This window comes from Melospiza georgiana, chromosome 19, assembly GCF_028018845.1.
Source record: "Melospiza georgiana isolate bMelGeo1 chromosome 19, bMelGeo1.pri, whole genome shotgun sequence".
Taxonomy (NCBI): Eukaryota; Metazoa; Chordata; class Aves; order Passeriformes; family Passerellidae; genus Melospiza; species Melospiza georgiana.
In genome coordinates, this window is record NC_080448.1 from 9,325,230 (window position 1) to 9,347,158 (window position 21,929).

The 21,929-nt window shown below is 50.7% G+C and overlaps 2 protein-coding genes across 4 annotated transcripts in view; both read right to left on the bottom strand.

Annotated features, from left to right (window-relative positions):
- Window positions 1-11,957, bottom strand: part of FAM222B (family with sequence similarity 222 member B) — a 36,186-nt gene extending 24,229 nt beyond the window's left edge. Inside the window, exon 1 of one of the 2 annotated variants that reach the window (XM_058037486.1) lies at window positions 11,911-11,957. The gene's annotated coding sequence lies outside the window, so the exon portion shown is untranslated. The remainder of the gene's footprint in view (window positions 1-11,910) is intronic. The other variant, XM_058037488.1, reaches the window with a different exon arrangement.
- A 1,341-nt stretch (window positions 11,958-13,298) lies between these two features.
- Window positions 13,299-18,461, bottom strand: ERAL1 (Era like 12S mitochondrial rRNA chaperone 1). Of its 2 annotated transcripts, none has more exons than XM_058037538.1 (11): window positions 18,365-18,461; window positions 17,901-18,176; window positions 17,662-17,789; window positions 17,510-17,587; window positions 17,329-17,375; window positions 16,920-16,981; window positions 16,416-16,528; window positions 15,625-16,002; window positions 15,087-15,236; window positions 14,762-14,842; window positions 13,299-14,549 (listed from the first exon to the last, which is right to left on the bottom strand). In XM_058037538.1, exons 1-11 carry the CDS (start codon window positions 18,459-18,461, stop codon window positions 14,427-14,429), a joined length of 1,533 nt encoding a protein of 510 aa, XP_057893521.1. In that variant the 3' UTR covers window positions 13,299-14,426. The 2 variants fall into 2 exon arrangements, with proteins under 2 accessions (XP_057893521.1, XP_057893522.1); XM_058037539.1 differs by lacking the exon at window positions 13,299-14,549 and adding an exon at window positions 14,556-14,663.
- Between the last annotated feature and the right edge of the window lie 3,468 nt (window positions 18,462-21,929).

Consider the following 21,929-nt stretch of genomic DNA (forward strand, 5'->3'; position numbering starts at 1 on the left):
GGAATATTTTATTTATGTTTTATTTGGAGAGGCTCTCAATGCTTTAATGCCATCTTTTCCTAAAAAAAAAAAAAAGCAACCCAGTATTTTTGAATAAAACAAAAGCTGCACACATCCCAACTATGCAAGTACTGTGAAGTTCACTCAGTATGCTCACACCTGTATTTTTAATAACCGTGTCATGTGAAGGACATTTCATATCAGCACAAGGTGACCATGAACAGTTGTAAAATGCCTTTTGTATTCAACAAGTCCAGCCTTTTGCAGTTTGCCTTTAGAGTGCTCGGTGTCATGACACACAGCACTCGGAGGATGTATTTCAAAGGAAAGGAAGGTGTAGCCATGCAAAGAACAATGCACTGCCCGCAACAAGATTAATCGCTGTCATGGGAAACCAATAAAACCAGTATCTTGTTATCTTTCCCTACAAAGGGACTGTTAAAGCTTAACTATATTAGGAAACTTTTTCCTTTGGACTAAACCATGAGCCTAATGTATGTGGGCATCCCACATGCCAGCATATGCCATTAATTGGCTCTCGCCTGACGCCGCAGGAGAAAGTCCAACGTTCCAGAGGCAGCGTGGAGCTTTCACACAGCCAGCCCGTGCCCTCTCCTGAATACAGCTCTGTCACCAAGGCCAGCCCCAGCTCCCTGTCCCGTGCCAGGTGACACCAGCTCCCGTTCCCACCTGTTAACCGTGCCCCACGTACGCACCCCAACATCACACCCGGCTCCGAGCGAACTCAGCCCAAGCAGAAATACCTTTCATCACGTCAGCAGTGCGGTCCCCATTTAGAAACGCTTTTCTTTCACGTTAATCCAGTGCCAAAACGTGGTGGTGTGGGCTGTGCTGATCCAGAAACAGTGCTAAGGATGCTGCTGCCTCCTGTCTATCACCGCACGCCTCATCTCGCGCATGGCCAGGCAGTGACGGCCCTGCGACAACAGGCACTTTAAATTGGGCAGCTCAGCAGCACATGTACACTGAATTTTTGAACAAGCTATTCTAAGCTGCTTTGCTAGCAATTTCTGGCCTGTGCAGTTTGAAAGCGCACGGTTCTGGCCCTCACAAAGAGCAGACCTGTAAATGACATCTTGAGGATTAAGCTGATTGAGATGCAATTTGCCTAGCAACCATTCATTAAGCAGAGTTCAGAAACAGGCCAGCAATCTATTCCACCTCCTTATCTGAGCAGTAAACAGATAACAGTCTCTACTGTGTCCTCTATGCTCCAGCTCAGACACATTGTAAACAGATTTTTCAGAAGTTTAAACTCCTACGGTAAATCTCCGAGAACAATCCTGCTCTCCAAACACGAGGGATTCGGCTTTACCAAGTGTCTTACAAGCGAGAAACAGCTCTGGAAGGAGGGTAATGCAAATCAAATTGTGAATGCATTTGCAGTTCCTGTGCCTCCAATATTTTCTCACATCAAGCACTAAGAGCCCATCTCAGTCGTTAAAAAAAAAAAAAAAAGTTTAAAAAAAATCTTAATCACACAAGCATTTGGCATTGCTATTCTGATCACTGGGAAAAACTCAATAAAAATCTTATTCCCTTCCTTCATCTTCTGCAAGGAATCGATTGACACTTCCAAAGTCTTTGATAAAGGCTCCCCCATTGCAGAGAAGAAAACAAAAGTCACGTCCTCCCTCCCATTAAGCATTTTTTCCTCATAAAATAAGCAAGACAACGCAAACGTCATCAGTGGAAATCAAACCGGCTATTTCAGCTTGAAAATTTCAGCTGAAAAGATTAAGCGAAATCATGATTTTGCATAATTGTTTCCCTGCAAGAAACATCTGATAATATCCCATTCTGCTCCAAAATTAAACAACAAAGATTAGAGCACGGATGTATTTAAGACTATATACCTGAATAGCTTGCCTTTAGTGTACAGTTCTTCTGGGAAATCACTGTGACATACAGCATGCTATTACAATTAAATATGCAAGAAAGAAGAATTAAACTGACTATGAATAATTAATACCCTACAATACTACTTCATAAGGGAAAGTCTGGCTGAATATTCCCGCAGATAAGATATACTCAAACACAAGGCACAGCAGAGCTGGCAGCTTTACTTTTATGATGGGGTTTAAAACACCAAGTAACTTTATGGCTGCTACTCAATTCTAGAGAAGGTGCCAGTCATCCAAGCCTTCTCCTACTGGATTCCCATCCAGCTTCAGAAAAATGGGATAAATGCAACTGTTGCAATAGTTGCAGCACCGCTCATCTATGTCCCAGAGGTAACAGACTTCCCAAACACTTTCCATTAAAAGGTATAAAGCAATTATCTGGCATCCCAGCAGGGACAATAAAGCAAATATGATGCAACAATTACTAGGGTGATAAGATCAGGCTAAGGTTGTGAGAAAAAACAATTAAAAAGGGTTGCAAGAGCTAAGGAATGCAGCTTGCTTTCCCAGAATCTCTCTTAAGGACAAAGATACCATCAGCTCCAAGAGTCGACCTTCCTGTTTCGAGTTTACTGTTCTGGAGGCTGCAGAACATCAGCTGCAGCAAAGCTGAAAATGGCAATTAAAAATATGGGGTATTTTTTGCACAACATCACCCCTAAATTGCAAAGATCAGTATTTACTGAAGTAATTGTAAAATTGATATCCAACTGTTGGCATTTCCCATCAGGTCAGTGCAGTGATAATTGACACAAATACATTTGTTGCACATTTTTAGCTGGAAATGCCCAGTTCCTCTCCGTTTATCCATGCATGGCACACCCAACACCCCTTTTGGAGAGAGAGATCTGAAATCCAACCAACATTTGTGATCAATGAGGTGCAACAAGGCCCTGCCACTGGAACTGCTGAAGGTGACAGCATCCCTCTGCTCCTAGCCCCAAACTGCTCCAGGAGGGTCTTGCTCCTGCAGGATCCAACACTCCAAAGCAAACACCAGCCGAGGGTCTTTCTGAGCACAGGCAAAGCCATGTTCCAAGTATGCTGGCTTAATATTAATTTTCTATTAAAAATTAATAGGGTTAAATGAAGCTTGCAAGCCCATGGGCACCAAGGCAGTTATGTTGCTGACGCACTCGTTGCCCAGAGGAGCAGGATGTGAGGGATGGGCTGCAGAGCTCCTGCAGGATCCATGGGGCTCCTGGAGGGAACTGGGGGCTCTTCCCCACACCCCAGAGGGACCCTGGGTTCCATCAGTGCTGTGTCACCCTGTTCTACCCAGAAACTGGTAAAGAAGATGAAACCTTGATGAGATCCTGGTGAAAAACTTGGTGCCTTCCCACCTGAGATCAGCCCTCTCTGGACACTGCCTCCAAATCTCACCCATGTGCCCCTTTCCCACTTCCCAGAATGAATTCCATTGCCAACAAGAACCCTGCAAATATCCAGCATTTACATAAGCTTAACCTTCAGTGCCTATTAATGTTAACGGAAAGGGAAAAAATTAACCATGGGTGCAAGTAAAAAGACCGTATCTGCATTTCTAATTATACAGCAAAACACACCACGTGGCAATATTTCCAAGCACCTTGCTGGGAATAAAATAGCCAATGGACTGAGGCTTCCATTTGGAGTGGTGGATGCAAGAGCAACCAGCACTGAGGCTGTCAGAGTTAAGGGATGAGGACACGAGAATTAAGGGAAATGAAGTGACATATGTGAACGATGATAACAAAAAATGTTAATAATTAGAAAAACAGTCACCTTAAAAATTTAAAATTTCATGATCTCTCCCTACTTTTTAATGGCTTAGCCTACTTTTTCCAACCTAATTTGCATGATCAAAATAGGCCTCCTGCCAGGAAGCATTAAAATGGCAGCCCCCCATCGAGACAAAACTCCCTTCACCATACGAGACTGAAGGACTAATAACTATTCCTAAAAACATTTTAAATCCATTAACGTTGTTTAGCAAACACTTATTTAGAATTAGTGCCGCTATCAGAATTTGATTGAGCTCTACTAAAGTGTTTTATAAAAGCCTTTGAGGGAGGAGCAGGTCCCTCCCTAACACCTGGGCCATCTCCAACCCTCTCCAAAAAGCTGAGCACCCTCACATCTCTACACGCTTTCCATTCCAAAACCCCAAAGCATTCTCCAAGATCAACCAGACAATTCCCAACAGCTCTGCAAAGAGCCAGGCTGGGCAGCTGGAAGGACCCTCCAAGATGCACAGAGAAGCCAGACCAGAGCACACCATCCCCACCAACCTCTACATTCAGCAATTAATTAATATATACAAAAAAAAAAAAACCCAGGTTACAAAAATATAAACCTCAATATTACTGATGTACTGGAGATTTGGATTCTAGTAGAAATACATGGTGGTTTATACAAATTTGTCCGAGCTCTGTGTTATCCTTTCAGTGCCATCTGCACAAAACCAGAGTTTTATCTGAGCATTGGATACTAAAATAAATCATTTTCTCCATATCTATGATCTTGTTGGAGACAGACGCCACAAACCTGAGAGCTGGCTAGTGCAGGCTTGTCTAGTCACAAATAAAATTACATCCACATCAATATGATTTATTTTTAATAAAAAAAAATAAGGCAAGCCAGGCTCTTCATATTGAAACAGGCTCAGCCAGCACCCTCCATGCCCACAGAAGATATCATGTACAGTGTGAAACTGTCAGAATAAAACTGGGATTTGCACTGTCATTTCCCCTAGTATGAAACACCACTACTAAGAGACACATTTTAATTGCCATATGTAATGAAAAGTACCTGCTCATTCTCCACTTGCTGTGTTTATTGCTATTTAAATTCAGGACTACAAGTCTTGGCAGGATATTTTGTGGTGACTTCAGTTTTTTAGAGTGCCCATGCCCCAGCAGATTTTTAAGGGTGAATTTGGCTCTCCAATACAACACTCATGACCCATGAATGAGGTTCTTGGGCTCAAAGCATCTCGTCCTGAGTGTCCCCTGTGAGCAGGGACCTCGCAGTAATTAGCACAATCTGATACTGGAAACTCAACTAATTCTAACATTGATCCCTCAGGACAGCACAGCCCATGAAGTGAGAAAGGTCTGTCCCAAAAGACCCTTTGTTTCTGCCTTTCGAAGTCACCAAAGGCTGGTAAATAAATTATATTCTCCAAAAGCTTTGCAAATTCCTCTCCCCAGGCTGGATATATTCTCCAACCAGCAGCCACAGCTAAAGGTTTATACAGGATCACTGAAAACACCAAATCTGTTTTATTTTCTTATACACAGCAACTTCTAACATCTGCAGTCATTGCTATGAGATTGCAAGGGATTTTATTTGCCAAGTCAAGCTGTTGAAAGGACAGATTATAAAAAATAAACACTAACCATTTTTAGATCTAACTTTCCCCTACAGACTGCGTTTTATGCCCTTTCACTGGAAATGTTACATCAGAATAAAATCGGATTTAATTGGCTCTTAAATAACTGAACAGCCACTTTAATTTTATTTCAATAGCAATAATTCATAAATCAAGCAGCTGAAATCCTAGCACGGCGTGACAAGTAAATAGAGCAGAACACAGTGAAGGAGAGCACGAACACCACATGGTGAAAGGTGATTTTTCTCAAACTTCACACGTCACCATTTTATGGACATCACAAAGGTACCACCACATAAATACTCTGATCTCAAACCTGTCACTTCATCAGCAGTAACTGCTTAACAAAGTCCAGTGGGTGATGATCCTTGCCCAACTGGAACTGCTAGGCTGGGATTTTAGCCCTGGATGCAATTTCCCTCATGCACACTAGATGGAAGTATGGAAAAATCTTAATTCTTTCCTGTCTCAAATTCAAGTGGTTGAGATGTTATGTTGGACTGTCACATTCTGAGAAGCAATTTTTTTATTCTTCATCAGCAACTTCACTCATTGATAAGCTCTAAGTAAAAAGATGCCCTGAAATATTAAACTAAGCAGTGTTGGAAATTAATAGTAAACATAAGAGAATATACAGCAGAAATACTAAATATATTATTCAGGCTAATTTTTAAAGTACACACATTCAATTTCTAGAGTATTTGAATAATAATCACTAATGAGATCCTTCAGAGACAATGAAGTTACTATTTCATTGTAGTAGTAATAAATATAATAATAATAATAATAACTCCAGGTTATTACAAGAAACACCATTTTGTCAATGAACAGAAACAGGGAATAGAAAAGGTATAAATGGATTCATAAATGCTGCTGCAGTTTTGACTGGAAAAAGCCCCAACAGATTTGCAGAATATAGTGGGAGAGGCACAGGGAAATAGAGAACCCCAAGTCTTGCAGAACAAGCAGATCAGAGAGCAGCAAACCTGAATGGGATTAAATTACACACAAATCTCCTGGAAACGATCTTAAAAGTGACTTGTTCCAAAACAATCCATTTCTAAATTTAAACACTAAAGAGTTCGCAGACACAAAAACTAAATCAGGCAATGGTGTGACCAGGAAAAGGTGCTGCAAGAGCTGCTTTCCCTCCCCTACTCTGGCTTTTTCATATATTGATTTTCCTCCACACTCATTCACAAATGCTCAGCAGAGCTGTGAACAATTTAAAGTCAAGGGATGCACGAATTACCAGCTCCAGGAACACACCACCCATTCCAGGCAAAAGCTGAGGGCTTTGCTGTAGCTGAAGAAAATAAAAACCAACCCAGAATCAGAACACGCTGATGAGCTGGAAGTGAAGGGCAAGCAAATCCCTAATTTTCCCTGTCCACAACAAAGCCAAAGCACATGACATTCCTCCAGCTTAGAAGACGACAAATTAAGAAAACCAGTGCCAGAACAGAAGGATGAATGAAGAACAATGCTGGATAAGAGAATATAAAGTAGGCATGAAGGGCTCCCTTTTCCAGATGTTAAGAAGACAAGCTGTTTTTCATTCCAGGTTTAAAAAAAGATAAGCAGAGGAGGAAGTTTACTCTGGAGAGTGGGAGCATCTGCATAATTTTTTGAAAAAGGTTCATACAAAGATTTCCTTCCAACAGAATTTAAACTAGATCTATACATATATAAATAGATATATGTGGTATTGGCTCAAGACAGTCACCTTACAGTATTTTTTGAAGTGTTTTCCATGCAGCAACTGTCCACAGAGAGGAACAAAATGAGTGGCAAGGGACAGGCACAGGAAAGGGCAGGACTGTGAGACACACATCCTCCAACATGCACACTCCAAGTTTAACAGCATGAAGGCAAGGAGAGGGACAGCAGGATACAGCAAAGGATGTGCTGGGGCCAGGAAATGAGAAAATAATCCACAGCGCTCAACACTGACTTATGGGATATTTTACCAACAAAAACATGCAGGAGCATTTTATTATTTTTTTTTTTCATGTCTGGCTCCCACCTCAGCCAGGCCAGGGAGATTGTCCCAGTATGAGGAGGGAAATGACAGAGAAACTGGATGCTAGATCACTCTGCAGAGCAGAGCACGGCGTTTCACCTATTTCCATTGCTCTCGCGTGGTTCCCAAATTAGAAACAATCAGAACCCTGCTGGAAACAATATATGGCACCTTAATTGGGTTGGCTGCACCACAGACGTCAGCAATGTATCACTTAGTAGATCATTTTCTGACTGCTGCTTTTTTTTTTTCTTTAAAACTAAAAATAGCTGCACTTTCACGGTTCACCTTTTCTGCATCACCTTTACTACAGACACCGTAAGAAATTAAATGTTAGCACTCCTTGCCCACTGAACATCCTACAGGACCCACACCTGCTGCAGGCAGGATTTGTCAACTAATTCAGCAGAATTTACTTAAAGGTTTGTCTCAGAAGTGTTGCTTTTACACAGAACCTGTTTTCTAAAACATTTCCCCCTAGTACACCCATCAATGCATCTATTTAGAAGCCTGGAACAGTTCACTTATCTCTAAATACATCAACAACCCAGCGCTCCACACATTCCAGGCACTCCAGAATCCCTGCACGGGACTTGGGAACTCACATGAAAAATCTTCCCCAGTTTTCATCCCCCAGAGTTACACCCCCACTATTCCCCACCAAATCCACGCTGCAGCCAAACTGCATTCCTGAGAAATTCTTCCAAGAATGAAATATCACCATTCTCCTCATAAACCCTGGAAACTTGGATTAATCCTCACGCACACAGCATAAACAAGTTAAGCAATGGGAATACATAAACCAAGAATAATTCTGAAGCACAATGGGGGAATAATTATAGCAAACACAGAACAAATACAAAATGAGTGGGGAGGTGTGGAGGGACACCCAGACAGAATGTGCTGAAATAAGGAAAAGGGACCTTTTCCTAATTTCCTACAGGATCTATGAGGTTGGATCAGCCATGAGCTACAGCTGCTGGCTTTTTAGGTGTTCATTTAAATCAAATTACTAAAAACCCAGGAACCAGCAGCAGATGAACGCAGAGGTCTCTGTCAGCTCCTGGTGTAGGACAAGCTATGCCCTGCTTGGACAGTAAAATCAGCTTTTGAAAGATTACAACCCCTTGGAAAAATATCTTTGGGTAAAGTTCAGAACAACTTTTCTGGATGTCAGCCAGCAGAATGCCTGTTCAGGAGCTCTGTTCCTCAATCGGTATTTGGAAAGCTTTTTTTTCCTTGAAAGTAGAAAGATTAATGATGTGACAAACTCATTTTAGCATTCACAGTCAAAGTAACAATCTGTAATTAAAAGAATAAAATGTTCCAAGATCTATGTGGTAAAAGATTTCAACAAGAGTCACAAAATACAATGGGAAAATGGGAATGTGGCATACCACATAAGGAATAAAAAACTCAATTACTCACTTCACTTCCTAGTTTGAGAACGTTTTAAATTGTTTAAACATCTCCAATGCTGAAAATTGGAAAGGGTGGGGTGATAGACTCATTACAGATGAAGAAAATTGTGAAACTTTTACTCATTCTCAGGGGAATCTTACCCCAAAACCAGCCTCTGATAAATGAGTACACTACTACACAACACAGTGACCTGTTACTCACCTGCTGGGTGTAGCATTTCAGTGAACTGCATGTTCTTAAAGCAATTATTTAAAAGTGCTGATCATCTGTTAAATAACTCAGACAAATCCGTGGCTATGTCCTGGCTGGTGCATTTAGCAACTCCATAAATCCCAGAACCCTGCAAGTCACTTCATAAATCTGTGACTCTCCTCTCACTGTTGCCTCACCAAAGATGAGTGAGCCAGGAGTATACACGATATAAAAGGTTTTGGTGATGGAGGTTTTTGGGGTGAGGCAAGCCAGGGCAAAACTCAAAACTTTCTATTTCCTCCTCTCCCCATCTCTGTGTGCTGGCCAGTAACAAGTCATGGTCAAAAATGAAGAAGAGTGAAAAATGAATGGACAAACCAATGTGAAAAAGTAAAATATTGCACTGGAAGCACTGATAAAAGTTTCTATCCCACATCCAGGCATTTCAGCAAGCTGAGGCTCCTGCACATTGTATCAGCTTCTGGGAAATAGAGATAGATACTTCAGTCCTTGACAAAAATCCTCACTTCTCTTGATCTGGCAACAATTCCCAGAAGCAAGCACAGATACAAAAGCTTATCTATCAGAGGACAACTTGAAACAAATACAAATAAGGCTTAAATGAAGGCAAATATCCAAGCTGCAGAGAACACAACGGTTCCTTAATTTCACATTTGGAGAAAAAAACAATACTATGTGGACATTCTCCAACATATTTTTAATGCTATTAACAGAAATAGCACCCCAGGCTGTGCTCAAGCTGAAAACGTGTGAAACTGTTTGCAATGTGAAGTGAAAAGGGGGATCAAAAATACCATCTTATTAAATGGCATTTATTTGGTGCTAAGTGAATTATTTATTCAATTGAGAAGTTCACAAAATGACAGGGGGGTAAATGCAAGAGAGGTCACTACTTCATGTCAGAATCAAAGCTGATCCTTAACAGAATTTAAGCACCTGCTTTTTCTTTTATCTCAGCACAAAATGAGATTTCTTTCCTTTTTTTTTTTTACACTTCAAAAGCCATGTAACACAACAGAATATATGCCAAGCATGCAAAAACAGAGCATGCCAGCATCTTTCAGCAATCAGCTTTCCCTTGTCAACCATTATGTCAGATTTATCTATTTTTGCTTAATTCTTGCTCCAGCAATACGCATCCTTCCTCTCCCCAGACTATCAGGCTGGTTGGGCTGGAATTCAATACAGCTTCTTAAAATAGTTGAGAAATATTCAAAATATTTGAAGCGATGCCTGCGAATTACAGCCAATTCATCAACTCCTCTTCCAGCTCCTGCCCGACCTGTGCTCCCCCAGACAAGGGGCAATTCTCATTTCTTCACCTCAGAAATTCTACCCCGTGTAAATATCATTTGGAAAACAAATAGCCTTTCTTTTGTGGAAGCATTTCTCCATGAAAGCTTAGATCCTGTGTTAATTGCAAACCTTACCCTCTGACTCTTACTCGCTTTTGATCCAAGCATTCCTCCGCTGAAAATTAATAGTGAATGCATTTGCTTTAAGCTTGCTTTCTGTTATCACTGCTTTTCCCCTCCAAGTTTCCAGACCCTCTGGACTGGCTTTACAGGACACCAGACCCCTCTAAAAGTTCTCCCTGAATCCTTCACTCTGCTGCTGGCTGCAAAACTCTGCTCTCCCCACCTCCAACACCTTTAAGACCCCTGAACAGCATCTTTCCCTACTGTTAAATGAACAGACTCTAACAAGCTCAAATTCTTAAAAAGCCCTGATCAGAAATAAAGAGGCTGAAAGGAAAATGCAACTCTCATCACTCTACTCCCTCACTGCCTGTGGAGCACAGAATTTTCTCAGCCCGGCTGCTGAATCAGACCAAGTTTCCACAGTGCACACACACACACAATCACACAGCCCCAACACGTCCAGGAGGATTTATTCCATCACAAAGTCACCACCGTTGCTCCAGCACAAATGACATCACTTAGGAACCCAACCTTATCTCCTGAGAGCTCCCAGCTCCCTCCTCTCTCGCAGCGACCAGAGCAACAAAGAACCGGGTTTGTGCAATAAGGAGGAAAAAAAGTATTGCTGCAAAAAAAGTTTTCCAGAAAAACTTGCATTTTCTTGAGAATGCGACTAGGGAGAAATAAAGGACTGTAGGAAGAAGCGAGCAGAACAAATTCTGGTTGAACTTATCAACCTGCATGTGTGATTTATCCTAAACTTGTACCTAGAGCTACCAGGGGAGGGTGAGAGACGTCTGAGCCCTCGCAGGTGTTGGTCGGGGAGATTCATTTCACACGCTGCAGAACCAAAACCATCTCAGCACTTTGCTGCTGCACGAGTGCACTGAGAACTGGAGTCCAGCTCTGCAGTTTTCTTCTTCTTCTTCTTCTCCTTCTTCTTCAGACACTTGAAAATGGGTTGGTGGGGAATAAAAGCGGCGGATGATTTATTGGCGATACCTGTTCCCTGCCCGTGGCAGAGATGGGCTGGGAGGTCCCTTCCAGCCCAAACCAGCCCGCGAGTCTCTCGCAGAAAGACACTTTTCTTGGGAAAGAATCACACAAAGGATGTGCTCGCACTGCGACCGCAATCCCCCCCTTCCCCCTGACGGCCCTTCTGTCGCGATAGCTGCCGCACTATCGCGATCAGGGGCCGTGTGCGCGGTACCGGGGACAGGTAACGAGGGCGCCGGGGCTACCGGGGGGCCTGGGAGCTCCGCGCTGAGCGGGGGAGAGCCCGGCGAGGCGGGCTGGGAGCGACTGTCGCGACAGGCGGCGTGTGTCGCGACAGGGGGCGGGTCGGCACACCGGGGCTGCCTCAGCGGCCGGGGGGAGGGGACACCCGGGAAGGACAATGGTGGGGTGGGGGGGGGGGGGTATGAACCGCGGCGGTCCCGCCGCGCTGTGAGTAGGGGGACGATGATGGTGATGAGGAGGAGGAGGAGGTGCCGGTGGGGCCGCGCGCTCGCTCCCGCCGTGTGCCGCACTTACTCTCGGTGCCCCTGCCCGGGCCTCATGGCGCCGCCGCCGCTGTGCCCGCCCGGCCCCGCCGCCGCCGCCGCCGCCGCCCGCCCCGGCCGTGCTGGCTGCGCAGCCGCCCCCGCGCACGCGCGGCCCGCGCGCCGCCCGCCCCGCCCCGCGCACGCGCGGCCCCGCGGCCACGGGAGCGAGGGAGGGGAGGGGAGGGGGGAAATGGGGGGGGCAGCGCCGCGCCGCCCCCTGCCGGTAACCGGGGGGACTGCAGGGAACATCGGGGACATCGGGGGGACACACTGGGGGACATTACGGGGTATGAGGGAGGGACACGGCAGGGACACACTGGGGGACATGGGGGGACAGTAGGAGGGACACACTGGGGGATACTGGGGGGACATTGGGGGGTATGAGGGAGGGACATGGCAGGGACACACTGGGGGACATAAAGGGGTATGAGGGGGGGACACACTGGGGGACATGGCGGGACAGTAGGAGGGACACACTGGGTGATACTGGGGGGACACGGCAGGGACACACTGGGGGACACTGGGGGGACATTGGGGGGCATGAGGGAAGGGACACGGCGGGGACACACTGGGGGACATTGAGGTGTACGAGGGGGGACATGGCAGGGACACACTGGGGGACACTGGGGGGCATGAGGGAAGGGACACGGCGGGGACACACTGGGGGACATGGGGGGAGCACAGGGAGGATGTGAAGGGGACATTTGGGGAACAGGGAGGGACATGGCAGGGCCACAGGGAAGACATGAAGGAACATGGCAGGGAGGGGACAGGGGGTTGCAGGTGGGTCAGGAAGGGGACACAGAGGTGGCTCTGCCACAGCTCCGGTGTTGCCCATACCGAGGTCTCGACAGACATCTTCCCCCACAGCTGGGGTCAGCCCTTGGGGAAGTTTGCTCCCCACAGGGAAGTGAGGATTTGCACCCCTGCGATGGGCTTGCAATGGGATAATTAACCTAATTCTCAAAGCTCTGTAAGGAGCTGCAGCTCAGGAAGGTGACACTCACCCCTTGCCATGCCAACAGCATTTCCTCTGTCCCCAGGGGTGGCTGTTGCTGTGGGCACTCGGCTCCATGCCTGGAAGCAGCGTGGGATGAAGCTCTGGGGCAGCACAGGGTGATCCTGACACGGCCACACAGAGGGGACAGCTTCCCCTTGTGCCCCGTGCCATGAGACCCCTCCAACCCTGCCTGCCCAGCCCTTTCCCCCACAAGGTGCAACCTTCACAAGCCTCAGCTCAGAAAACGGGGTCTAAGCTCAGCTGGGAAGGAGGAATGACATCAAAGTGCCCTGGTTTGAGCTGGAATAAACCAGAGGGAAGGTGGTGGCTGTGAGGTCAGGCTGCCAGCGAGGAATAAAGGAGAGAACAATCACTTGTGCTGGGACCTCATTTTATTGCAAGGGAAATACAAAAGTTGGACAGCAGCATTGAAGGGAGCACAGCACCCCCTGCTCCTGGGGAACAAGGACAGACACTCTGTGCAGGGTTCCCAACCCAGTTTTCAGTTATCTCACATTCCAGATAGAATTCTTCAGCAGAAGGCTAAAACATCTCTTTCACAGTGCACCAGAGAGGGACAGAGACTGATCAAGTTTGGGTTCCAGACCCTTCCCAATCTCTTCCCTGTTGGGGTTTTCTTCCCTCAGGGATGTTAATTTAGAACTGGATTACCTGGATTTCTGGCAGGAAGGTATCCAGTGCTCCAAACACCTGACAAAGGGATAAAACAAGCCCCAAACACCAGGCCCAGGGACACACATGTGGTGCCAAGTGCTCTCTGTTACACCTGAGCTGCAGAACCTGCTACTCTTCCCACTTTGGGGCATTCTTTAGCTGCAACAGCTGCTGTGTTTCTATCTGTGACCCTGGTGCAAAGAGTGAAGACTTGGAAGTAAGTGATAGAATAAACTACTCGAACTCCTAAAGAGTGGGTCCATGCTGGTTTTACATGAAGACAAGCCAGTCAGGCATTACAGATGTTCCAGCTGCCAGCAAACTCCCAAAACCAACTCCCTGCACCCACCAGCTTCATCAGGGCAGGGAGGAAAGTCAACACAAGACCATCAGCTGGGCTGGGGTGGCCTCATCCCCCTGTGTGACCACGATTCAGCCTTCAGAAGGGATTGCAAACATGTGCTGATAATGCCTCACTGCCACCCTTTGTTTGCTGCAGGAGATGCTCCTGAAGTCCCACGTACAAACCCCTGAGAGCAAGGACATGAGACACAGCCCAAAAGAAGAGGGGGCAGCTCTGGGAATGCAGCACCAGAATCATGGGTGCAGCTGATTCTCCAGTGTCTGTCCCCAGGCCAGATGCCATAGGAAGTCTGGAGATTTTATTTCAGTTTGGGCTGTTCCCCCAAAGAACAATATATTCACTTCAGCCCACGGTATTAACGCCATCATCCTCTATTTCTGGATTCAACAAAGGTGCCAGAACACCCCCAGGACTGGTTTCTCCACATGATCAGAGAGTTCAAGGGCTGTTAAAACACACCAGGTGCTCAGCCCTTCACCTCCACCTTGAGCTTCAGGCGCACCTCACACAGGAAAGCATTCATCAGGTCCTGGCCAGCCTCCTGAGCAATCCTGCTGATGACCTTTCCTCCTCTTCCAATCAACATCCTCTGTGTTAAAACCCAGAGAGAACATCACCAAACTCACCCAGGACCACGGTGCAGCCACAGAAACAACGAGGGAGATTCCAGCATTAAACCCTGAGGCAACACAGTTGGCCAGTACTGGGTACAAAGGAGAGGGAGAGGGGAGCACAGCAAGGACGGATTTGGGGAACCTCCCTTCACCCTCCCCAGCACCCCATCTCCCTTCCTTCACTCACCTTGTGAGACTCCCTGGGCACCAGGAGGCTCTGCACGATGAGGAGCTCCCCACATTCTCCTTCCTCCCACACGTGTGTCACCTGCCACAGCAATGGAGCACTCAGCAATCCTGGAAAACCCTCAGGAGCCCCCAGCACCCCTCCCTTGGACACTCCAGCACACAAAGGGGGCCCCTTCACACACAGAAAGGGTCTTAGAGCACACCTACAAGTACTGAGTCACCCCACAGGGCCTGGCAGGATCCAAACAAAGGGATTCTCATCACACAGCCCAAAATTCCCAATAAAACAGCTCATGGCCGAGTCTGCCTGGGCACATTCCCACCTGAGTCACTCCATAAGGCACTTCCAGGGGCAGGTACTCCAGGAGCTTCTCCCTGATGATGTTATCACAGATCTCCTGGGGTGACTGGCTGGTCAGGACCTCGCTGTGGAACTCCCAGGGGCCTGGCTTGGCTTGCATCAGGAGGTACCTCTGTGGGCACAGCACCCCGGTGTCACCCACACGGTGCCACCACCCCTGAGCTGCCCCTGCAGGGAGGGCACTGCTGCTGGCCTGGCACTGGGGCAGTGGTTTGGGGTTTTGGGCAGGGGCAGGAGGAAGGGAAGCTGTGACATCCCTCCCTAGGGCTGTGTGTGTCACACAGAAGCCCTGGAGCTCACAGACAGTACTGGGTGGATCCTTGTTGCTCCAAGCTGCTGTTTGGAGAGCCCCAGGTGAGAGTTTTGTACAGAAAACCCTGCAGGTGCAGCAGGGACACATCCCACGTTGACATGTGACATTTTCCCCCATCCCAGGCCAGGAACAGAAGCTGAGGCTCCCACCCCAGTCCCAGCTGTGACACAACTCAGACTGGAGTTACCTTGAGTGTATCCACCTCCTCCCCACGCAGAGCTGCCAGCATGAAGATCTCCTGGAAGTGTGGCCAGCCTTTCATGTCCTTCAGACCCCTGACTCCACGGTGCTGTGGCCCTTCCCCTGTGCCAGCAGCCCCAGCATCACTGCTCCTGTCCAAACCAGAGCCCTCCTGGGCCTCCTGATTCCTCTCCTGCCCAAAGGGAGACCCTGGCACTTTGCTCTCAGCTGGAGAAGCCTGAGTGGGATGAAGGGGAAGCTTTACTGAAGAACGAGAATCCTGTTTAGGTGAAGATTTCACTTCCAGTTTCTTTCCATTTACAATCCCCTCTGTCAGGTCAGTTGCTATTTCCAGCAGGAGAAATTTCTTCTTTAGTACATCCACCTGAAGGCAGAGAGAGAGAAAATTATTTATCCTAAAGAGAAAATTATTTATCCTAAGGAAGATTTATCCCAAATGAGGTGGGCAGCTGGGCCCTGGATCTGAAGGAGCCACAGGAAACCAGCCAGGGAAGCAGCTGCTGCAGGACAGGGCAGTTTTGTGACCAGACAGAGGCCAAAACTGGCAGAGTTTTGTGCCAGCACAGTTTGCCCAAGCACTGAGAACCTGAGATTTCCCTGGCTCCTCTTCCCAGATGGATTTAACCCCCAGACAGCAGCACAAATTCAGGGATGATTCTGCTTTTTAATGGGTACACACACCCCTCAATACTCTGGAATGTCCTTTAACACACCAGGGACCCAAAACCCATCAGTGCTGAGCCAGGTGGTGCCTGAAGAAGAACAAGCAGGGTTTACCTTGTTCAGGACCAGCACACTGGGGATGTGGGGGAACTGAGACAGGCACCTGAGCACCTCCTTGCTCAGAGAGTTCCTCGTCCAGTGATCTGACACATCCACCAGAACCAGGACTGCCAGGAAAGAGGGAGGGGAAAAAGGATGAATCCACATTTTCCAGAATGTTCACCTGCAGCTTTACAGTCTGTGGTCACTCCCCTCCTCAGGAGGGGCACAAAAAGAAGGATTTTATTGAAAACACTAAAAATGCAGCTTACCCATGTCACCCTAATGACACCACACGTGCTAAATCTCAACATCCAAGCCCAATTATGAACCCAAAGTGCCTCCCCTTGGCTCCAGGCAGTTCTTATCCCCTCCTCAGCTCAATATTCCAGATCTTTTCTCTGCCTTTCCTTCCCTGTTCACACTCCCTGTGCTGCCAGCAAACACCCAGACACCACAGCTGGGAACTTGTGTGCCAAAAAAGGATTTGGTTTGATGCAAAAAGAGTTGAAAACCAACCTAAATCTGCGTGTTTCATGCTGTCCCATGGGTCTGTCAGCATGGCTTCATCTAAATTATGCCTGAAACACAAATACAAATGAATAAACTAAACACACTTCATTATAATTGTCTTCCTCCCTCTCAAACTAGGGGGAAACCAGTGTTTTCCCCCATTTCAGCTGCTTTAGGGGTTGTGACATCCCTTGCCATGTGCAGATACATGGAACCACACACAAAAAGGCTCAAAGGACATCACAGGCTCTCTGTGCTACTGAAATTGCAACAGGAAAAATTATTGGAAAGCAAAATAAGGCTAAAATATGCATTCAGCTCACTCCTGTTTTACAAACTTTGCACACTGAAAATCACATTCCTGTTTTATTTTGCTAGGCAGCACACACCCCCCTCCCCAGCTCATTGGTGGTACCTTTTGGCTTTTAAGGGATTTGTGAGGCCAGGCGTGTCCAGAATGATCTAGGAAAAGGAAAAACAAACGTTTCAAGCTTGCCAGCAGTGAGAGCTCAGGGCAAAACCCCACATTTGTGCAGTGAGAGGCGATCCCAGGGGACACAGATGAGCAAATGCTGCCCTTGGTCCCCAGGACTCACCAGCTGCGTGTCCTCGTGTGTGATGACACCCCGGGCCTTGCAGCGGCTGGTGTGAACCTTCTTGGAGACTGGGAAAACCTGCAGGGAATCAATTAAACATGTTATACAGCCAAAAAACCAAGAAACAGCCTGAGCTGCCCCCCCAGCCTCACCTTCCTGCCCAGGAGCTGGTTGCAGAGCGTGGATTTCCCGGCGTTGGGGGCGCCGATGATGGCGATCCTCAGCACCCTGGGCTGCGGGGGCTGGTCCGGCCGCTGCTCCAGGAGGCGTTTCTGCTCCTCTGCCGGGGAAAGGAGGAGCTCGGATGGTGCCAAACCCGCGGGGGGTCAGGATACAGGATAGCCCTGGGGCGGGGCGGCAGCTGCCGTCACCCACCTTTGTCACCACTCACCTTTGTCGGTGGCCACGGGCGGCGGGTGCTGGCCCAGAGTGGCAGGTGGGGCCTCGGCGGGGATGCCCAGGAGGCTGCCCAGGGCCGAGCCGCTCCCGTTCCAGCGGCTGGGAACATTCAGGATCCCACCCAGCACCGAGCCGCTCCCGTTCCAGGGGCTGGGAACTCCCGGGATCCCGACCAGCACCGAGCTGCTCCTGCTGCACCGGCTGGGAACACTCAGGATCCTCCCCAGCGCCGAGCCGCCCCCGTTCCAGCGGCTCCCCGGGAGGCGAGCTGGAAGAAAACACCGAATGTACCAAGAACATCCCTAAAACACACCAAGCTCGCGTAGGCCGCCCCCTCCACACGCAGCGCCCGGGCAGCGCTCACCCCACCACAAGGCCCCTCGGCGTCCCGCCCGACACCTCCCGCATCCAGCCGCATCCAGCCGCCCCCAGAGTACCCCCGCGGTCCCGGCGCACCTGCTCGCAGCCCGAGCGGCCCTGCCGCGGCGGCACCGGCGGCACCGGCGGCCCAGAGCGCGGCCCGGGCGGCGGCCGCGGCCATGGGAGCCGCCATGCTGGCGCGCCGCGGGGCACGCCGGGAAGGTGAGCGCTGCCCGCGCCCATTGGCGAACGGCGCGGGGGCACAGAGAGCGCGAGAGCGGGGCCAGAGCGCCGCGGGGCCGCGGGGAATTGTGGGATGGAAACGGCCGAGAGCCGGCGGGGCGGGGTGGGGCCCGGGAGCGCCCCCTGCTGGCGGCACCGAGGAGTGCAGGGGGCGGCACCGCGGGGTCACGGCGCGCCCGGGGTCACCGGAGTCACCAGTGCCCCCTCTGTGCCCTCAGTGCCCCCTCCCCAGTGTCATCAATGTCACCAGTGCTCCCGGTGTCACCGGTGTCACCAGTGTCCCCACTGTGCCCTCAATGGTCCCCCAGTGTCCCTCCAGTGTCACCAGTGCTCCTCGTGTCACCAGTGCCACCAGTGCCCCCCAGAATCACTAGTGTCCCCCCACTTTCACCAGTGTCACAAGTGCCCCCCCAGTGTCACCAGTGTCATCAGTGCTCCCAGTGTCATCAGTGCCCCCCCCAGTGTCACCAGTGCCCTCCCGGTGCTCCCGGTGACCCCAGTGCCCAGTTCCACCAGGCCCAGAGCCTGCAGGGGGATGTGGTGAGGAAGGAGAGTGGAGCCACGGTTCTGTAACTCAAATCTTTATTGTCCTGTGCCCGTCCCCAGGGCTCCATCACTTGTCCTTACCATCCCATCCCATCCCGTGCCATCCCGTGCCGTGCCGTGCCATGCCGTGCCGTGCCGCGTTGCCGGCCGTCGGCAGAACCGTTACCATTACTAAACTCAGTAATGGTAACGGTTTCCCCGCCGGCCGTGGGTGCCCGGCTGAGTGCGGATCCTGCCCCCCCCCAGCCCGGGATGTCCCCCCAGCCCGTGTCACTCATCCCGGTGTCCCGGGCGTGTCCCGGCGCTGGTGGCGGTGGCGGGAGGCGGTCGGTGCAGCCCGGGGAGTACATCATCTATACTGTAGTGTCTCATAGCCAACTTACAGTATATGATGATATCCTGCCCGGGACAGCGCGGGGAGCAGAGCAGAGCCTGCAGGGACACTCGGCGTGCTCAGGGAGCCCATTGTCACCCCGGTGTCACCCTCATCCATTCCTGTCCCCCCGGCCCCGTCCCCTCCTGCCCCAGCACCTCCCCACCTGCTCCTCATCCCTCCCAGGTCCACCACCCCAGAGCAGCACAGGTTCTCAGTGCTTCCCTGCCCAGGTGTCCCCCCAGTCCCTCCTTGTCACCCCATTCCCACCACCCTGGAGAGGAGCAGAGGTTCCCAAATGTCCCCTCACCCCAAGATCCCCATAACCCATCTTTGCCCCCCAGTCCTGCTCCCCAGAGTGGGATTGAGGGCTCCCAATTTCCTCCCCACCACAGCAGCCCCCTAACCCCTCCTTTTATCCCATAACCCCACCCCAGAGCAGGACACAAGTTCCCAAACCCCACATTTGTCCCCCAGTCCCACCCTCCCTGAGCAGGACAGGGGGGCTCCCAGGTGGTGGCACCTACCTGTGGGGTGGCACTGGGGCTTTGTGGGGTGCTGGGTCTGCACCCGCCTTATAAAACCTGCTCTGCCTCATCTGCATATCTCACATCTGCACTGCACAGCTGGACGGGGCCCTTAACCCCTTCATGCCCGGGGGAGCACCGCCCCAAGCAGCTCCCCACACCCAGCCTGGCATTGTCCATGGGGGAATTTGGGGATTTGGGGCTTGCAAGGGGCCACCCTCTGTGTCTTCCACTTCAGGGTGGCCCCACAAATGTCCCATCCTCCTGTGGCCACCAGGATTATCCATTCCCATTGCCGTGGGACCCTGAACTGGGAGTTCCCCACTGCAAACTGGTTCCCAGCTGCTGGACAGTGGGGTTGGACAGAGTGGGGTGGCAGACCATGGGGATGGGGAGCAGGGGGGACATCTGGGGGACACAGGGACATCTGGGAGTGGGGGTCACCCTACCCAGGCACCCTCAGGTGAGGTACAGGGTACACGTGGCGCAGGGAGCTGTGTCCCCTGGGGTGGGTGACCTCTGTAGTGCCACATTTGCTGCCCTGAGGGACATGACCCCTAGCAGTGTGTCCCCATAAAGAGGATTTGCCCTCCTGCCCTTAGGGACACCCTGGAAGCGCATTCCCCCTCCCAGGGGGATGTGACCCTTGGAGGGACGTCTCCCCCAGTCAGGGAGACACCTCCCCTGGCCACCTGTGTCCCCTGGAGGGATGTAACCCACAGCCGTGTCCCCCCAAGGGCCCCTCCTGAGCACGTGTGTCCCCAAGAGGGCTGTGTCCCCTCGTTGCACATGACCCTGGTCACACTTGTCCCCTGACCACGCGTGTCCCCAAACGGCTCCACCCCTGACCATGAGTGTCACCTGCCTGTGCATGACCCCGCTCATTTGTGTCCCCCAGCCCTGTCTGTCCCCACAGGGCCACATCCTGCAGCCGGGGCTGTGCCATTGTGCCGGGCTGTTTGTGCCAGGCCAGGCTGGCATTCCTGGAACTCGCCTGGGGGGAGGTGATAATGACAATCCCCTGCCTGTGCTCCGGGTCCCGATAAGCAGCAGCCTCGGGCTATCAGGGACCCTGCCCTGCCACACAAGGTGTCCCTGGACCCTCTGTCACCTCTGGGTGACAGAAACAGGGGCAGCATGGCCTGGGCAGCCCCTGGCAGGAGGGGGCACAGGGTCCAGCCCTGCTCTGAGCCTGTCCCAGGCCGTGAGGCTGTGGGGACTTGAGGGCTGCAAGGGACCTCCTGTTTTGGTCCCTTTTGTGACCCAGAGGAGTCCTGGAGCCTGCAGTGTCCCCAAACTGTGGCACAGGCACCCCAGTGTGCAGAGCAGTGACACAGGCAGTGTCCTTGAGTCCCCCAAGCCCTGCCAGCTCCAGGTGAGTCCCAGGGATTATCCCCGTGGCATTGTCCCCATGGCACTGTCCCCATGGCATTGTCCCCATGCTGGCAGTGCCTGCCATCCCTGCTGCCTGCTCAGCACCCGAGGGCAACCCTGCCCCGTGGCCTTGTACCCCACAGTGGCAGAGGGGACCTGAGTGTCCCCACAGCTGGTGTGGGACCCCCCAGGTGCCACAGAGACCCCCAAGTGCCACAGCCCTCCCAGCAGCCATGACAGGACAGCGTGGCTGGCTCCAGATAAGGAGGCACTGGGAGCTGCAGAGCTGCAGAGCTGTCCCCACCCTGTCTATCTGCAGGGCCACCCTGCAGGACACACAGGACAGGGCCTGTTGTCCTGCCCTGGGCTTGGGGGGGACAGGGAGGGTCTGGAGGGCACAAAGAAACCATTTTCCCCAGGGAGGGCAGTGCAGCAAAGCCCCCCATGCTGGCTGACACCGGTCCTGTGTGCAGGGTGACCCTGAGCGGGACAGGAGCCCCCAGAGCCACCCTGGGCAGGGCAGGGAAGGGCAGGTGGGGCTGGGACAGGGCTCTGTGGCAGGGCAGGGGGACATGAGCTGCTGCCACCAGCCTGGCTG

Excerpts from the sequence above, each read along its gene's own strand:
- ERAL1 (XM_058037538.1), bottom strand. The coding sequence starts at position 18,461 with ATGGCGGCTCCCATGGCCGCGGCCGCCGCCCGGGCCGCGCTCTGGGCC. Across the intron at positions 17,790-17,900 it reads GCCCGTGGCCACCGACAAAG|AGGAGCAGAAACGCCTCCTG; the intron begins GTGAGTGGTGAC and ends TTTCCCCGGCAG. Across the intron at positions 16,003-16,415 it reads GTGTGCTGGTCCTGAACAAG|GTGGATGTACTAAAGAAGAA; the intron begins GTAAACCCTGCT and ends CTCTGCCTTCAG.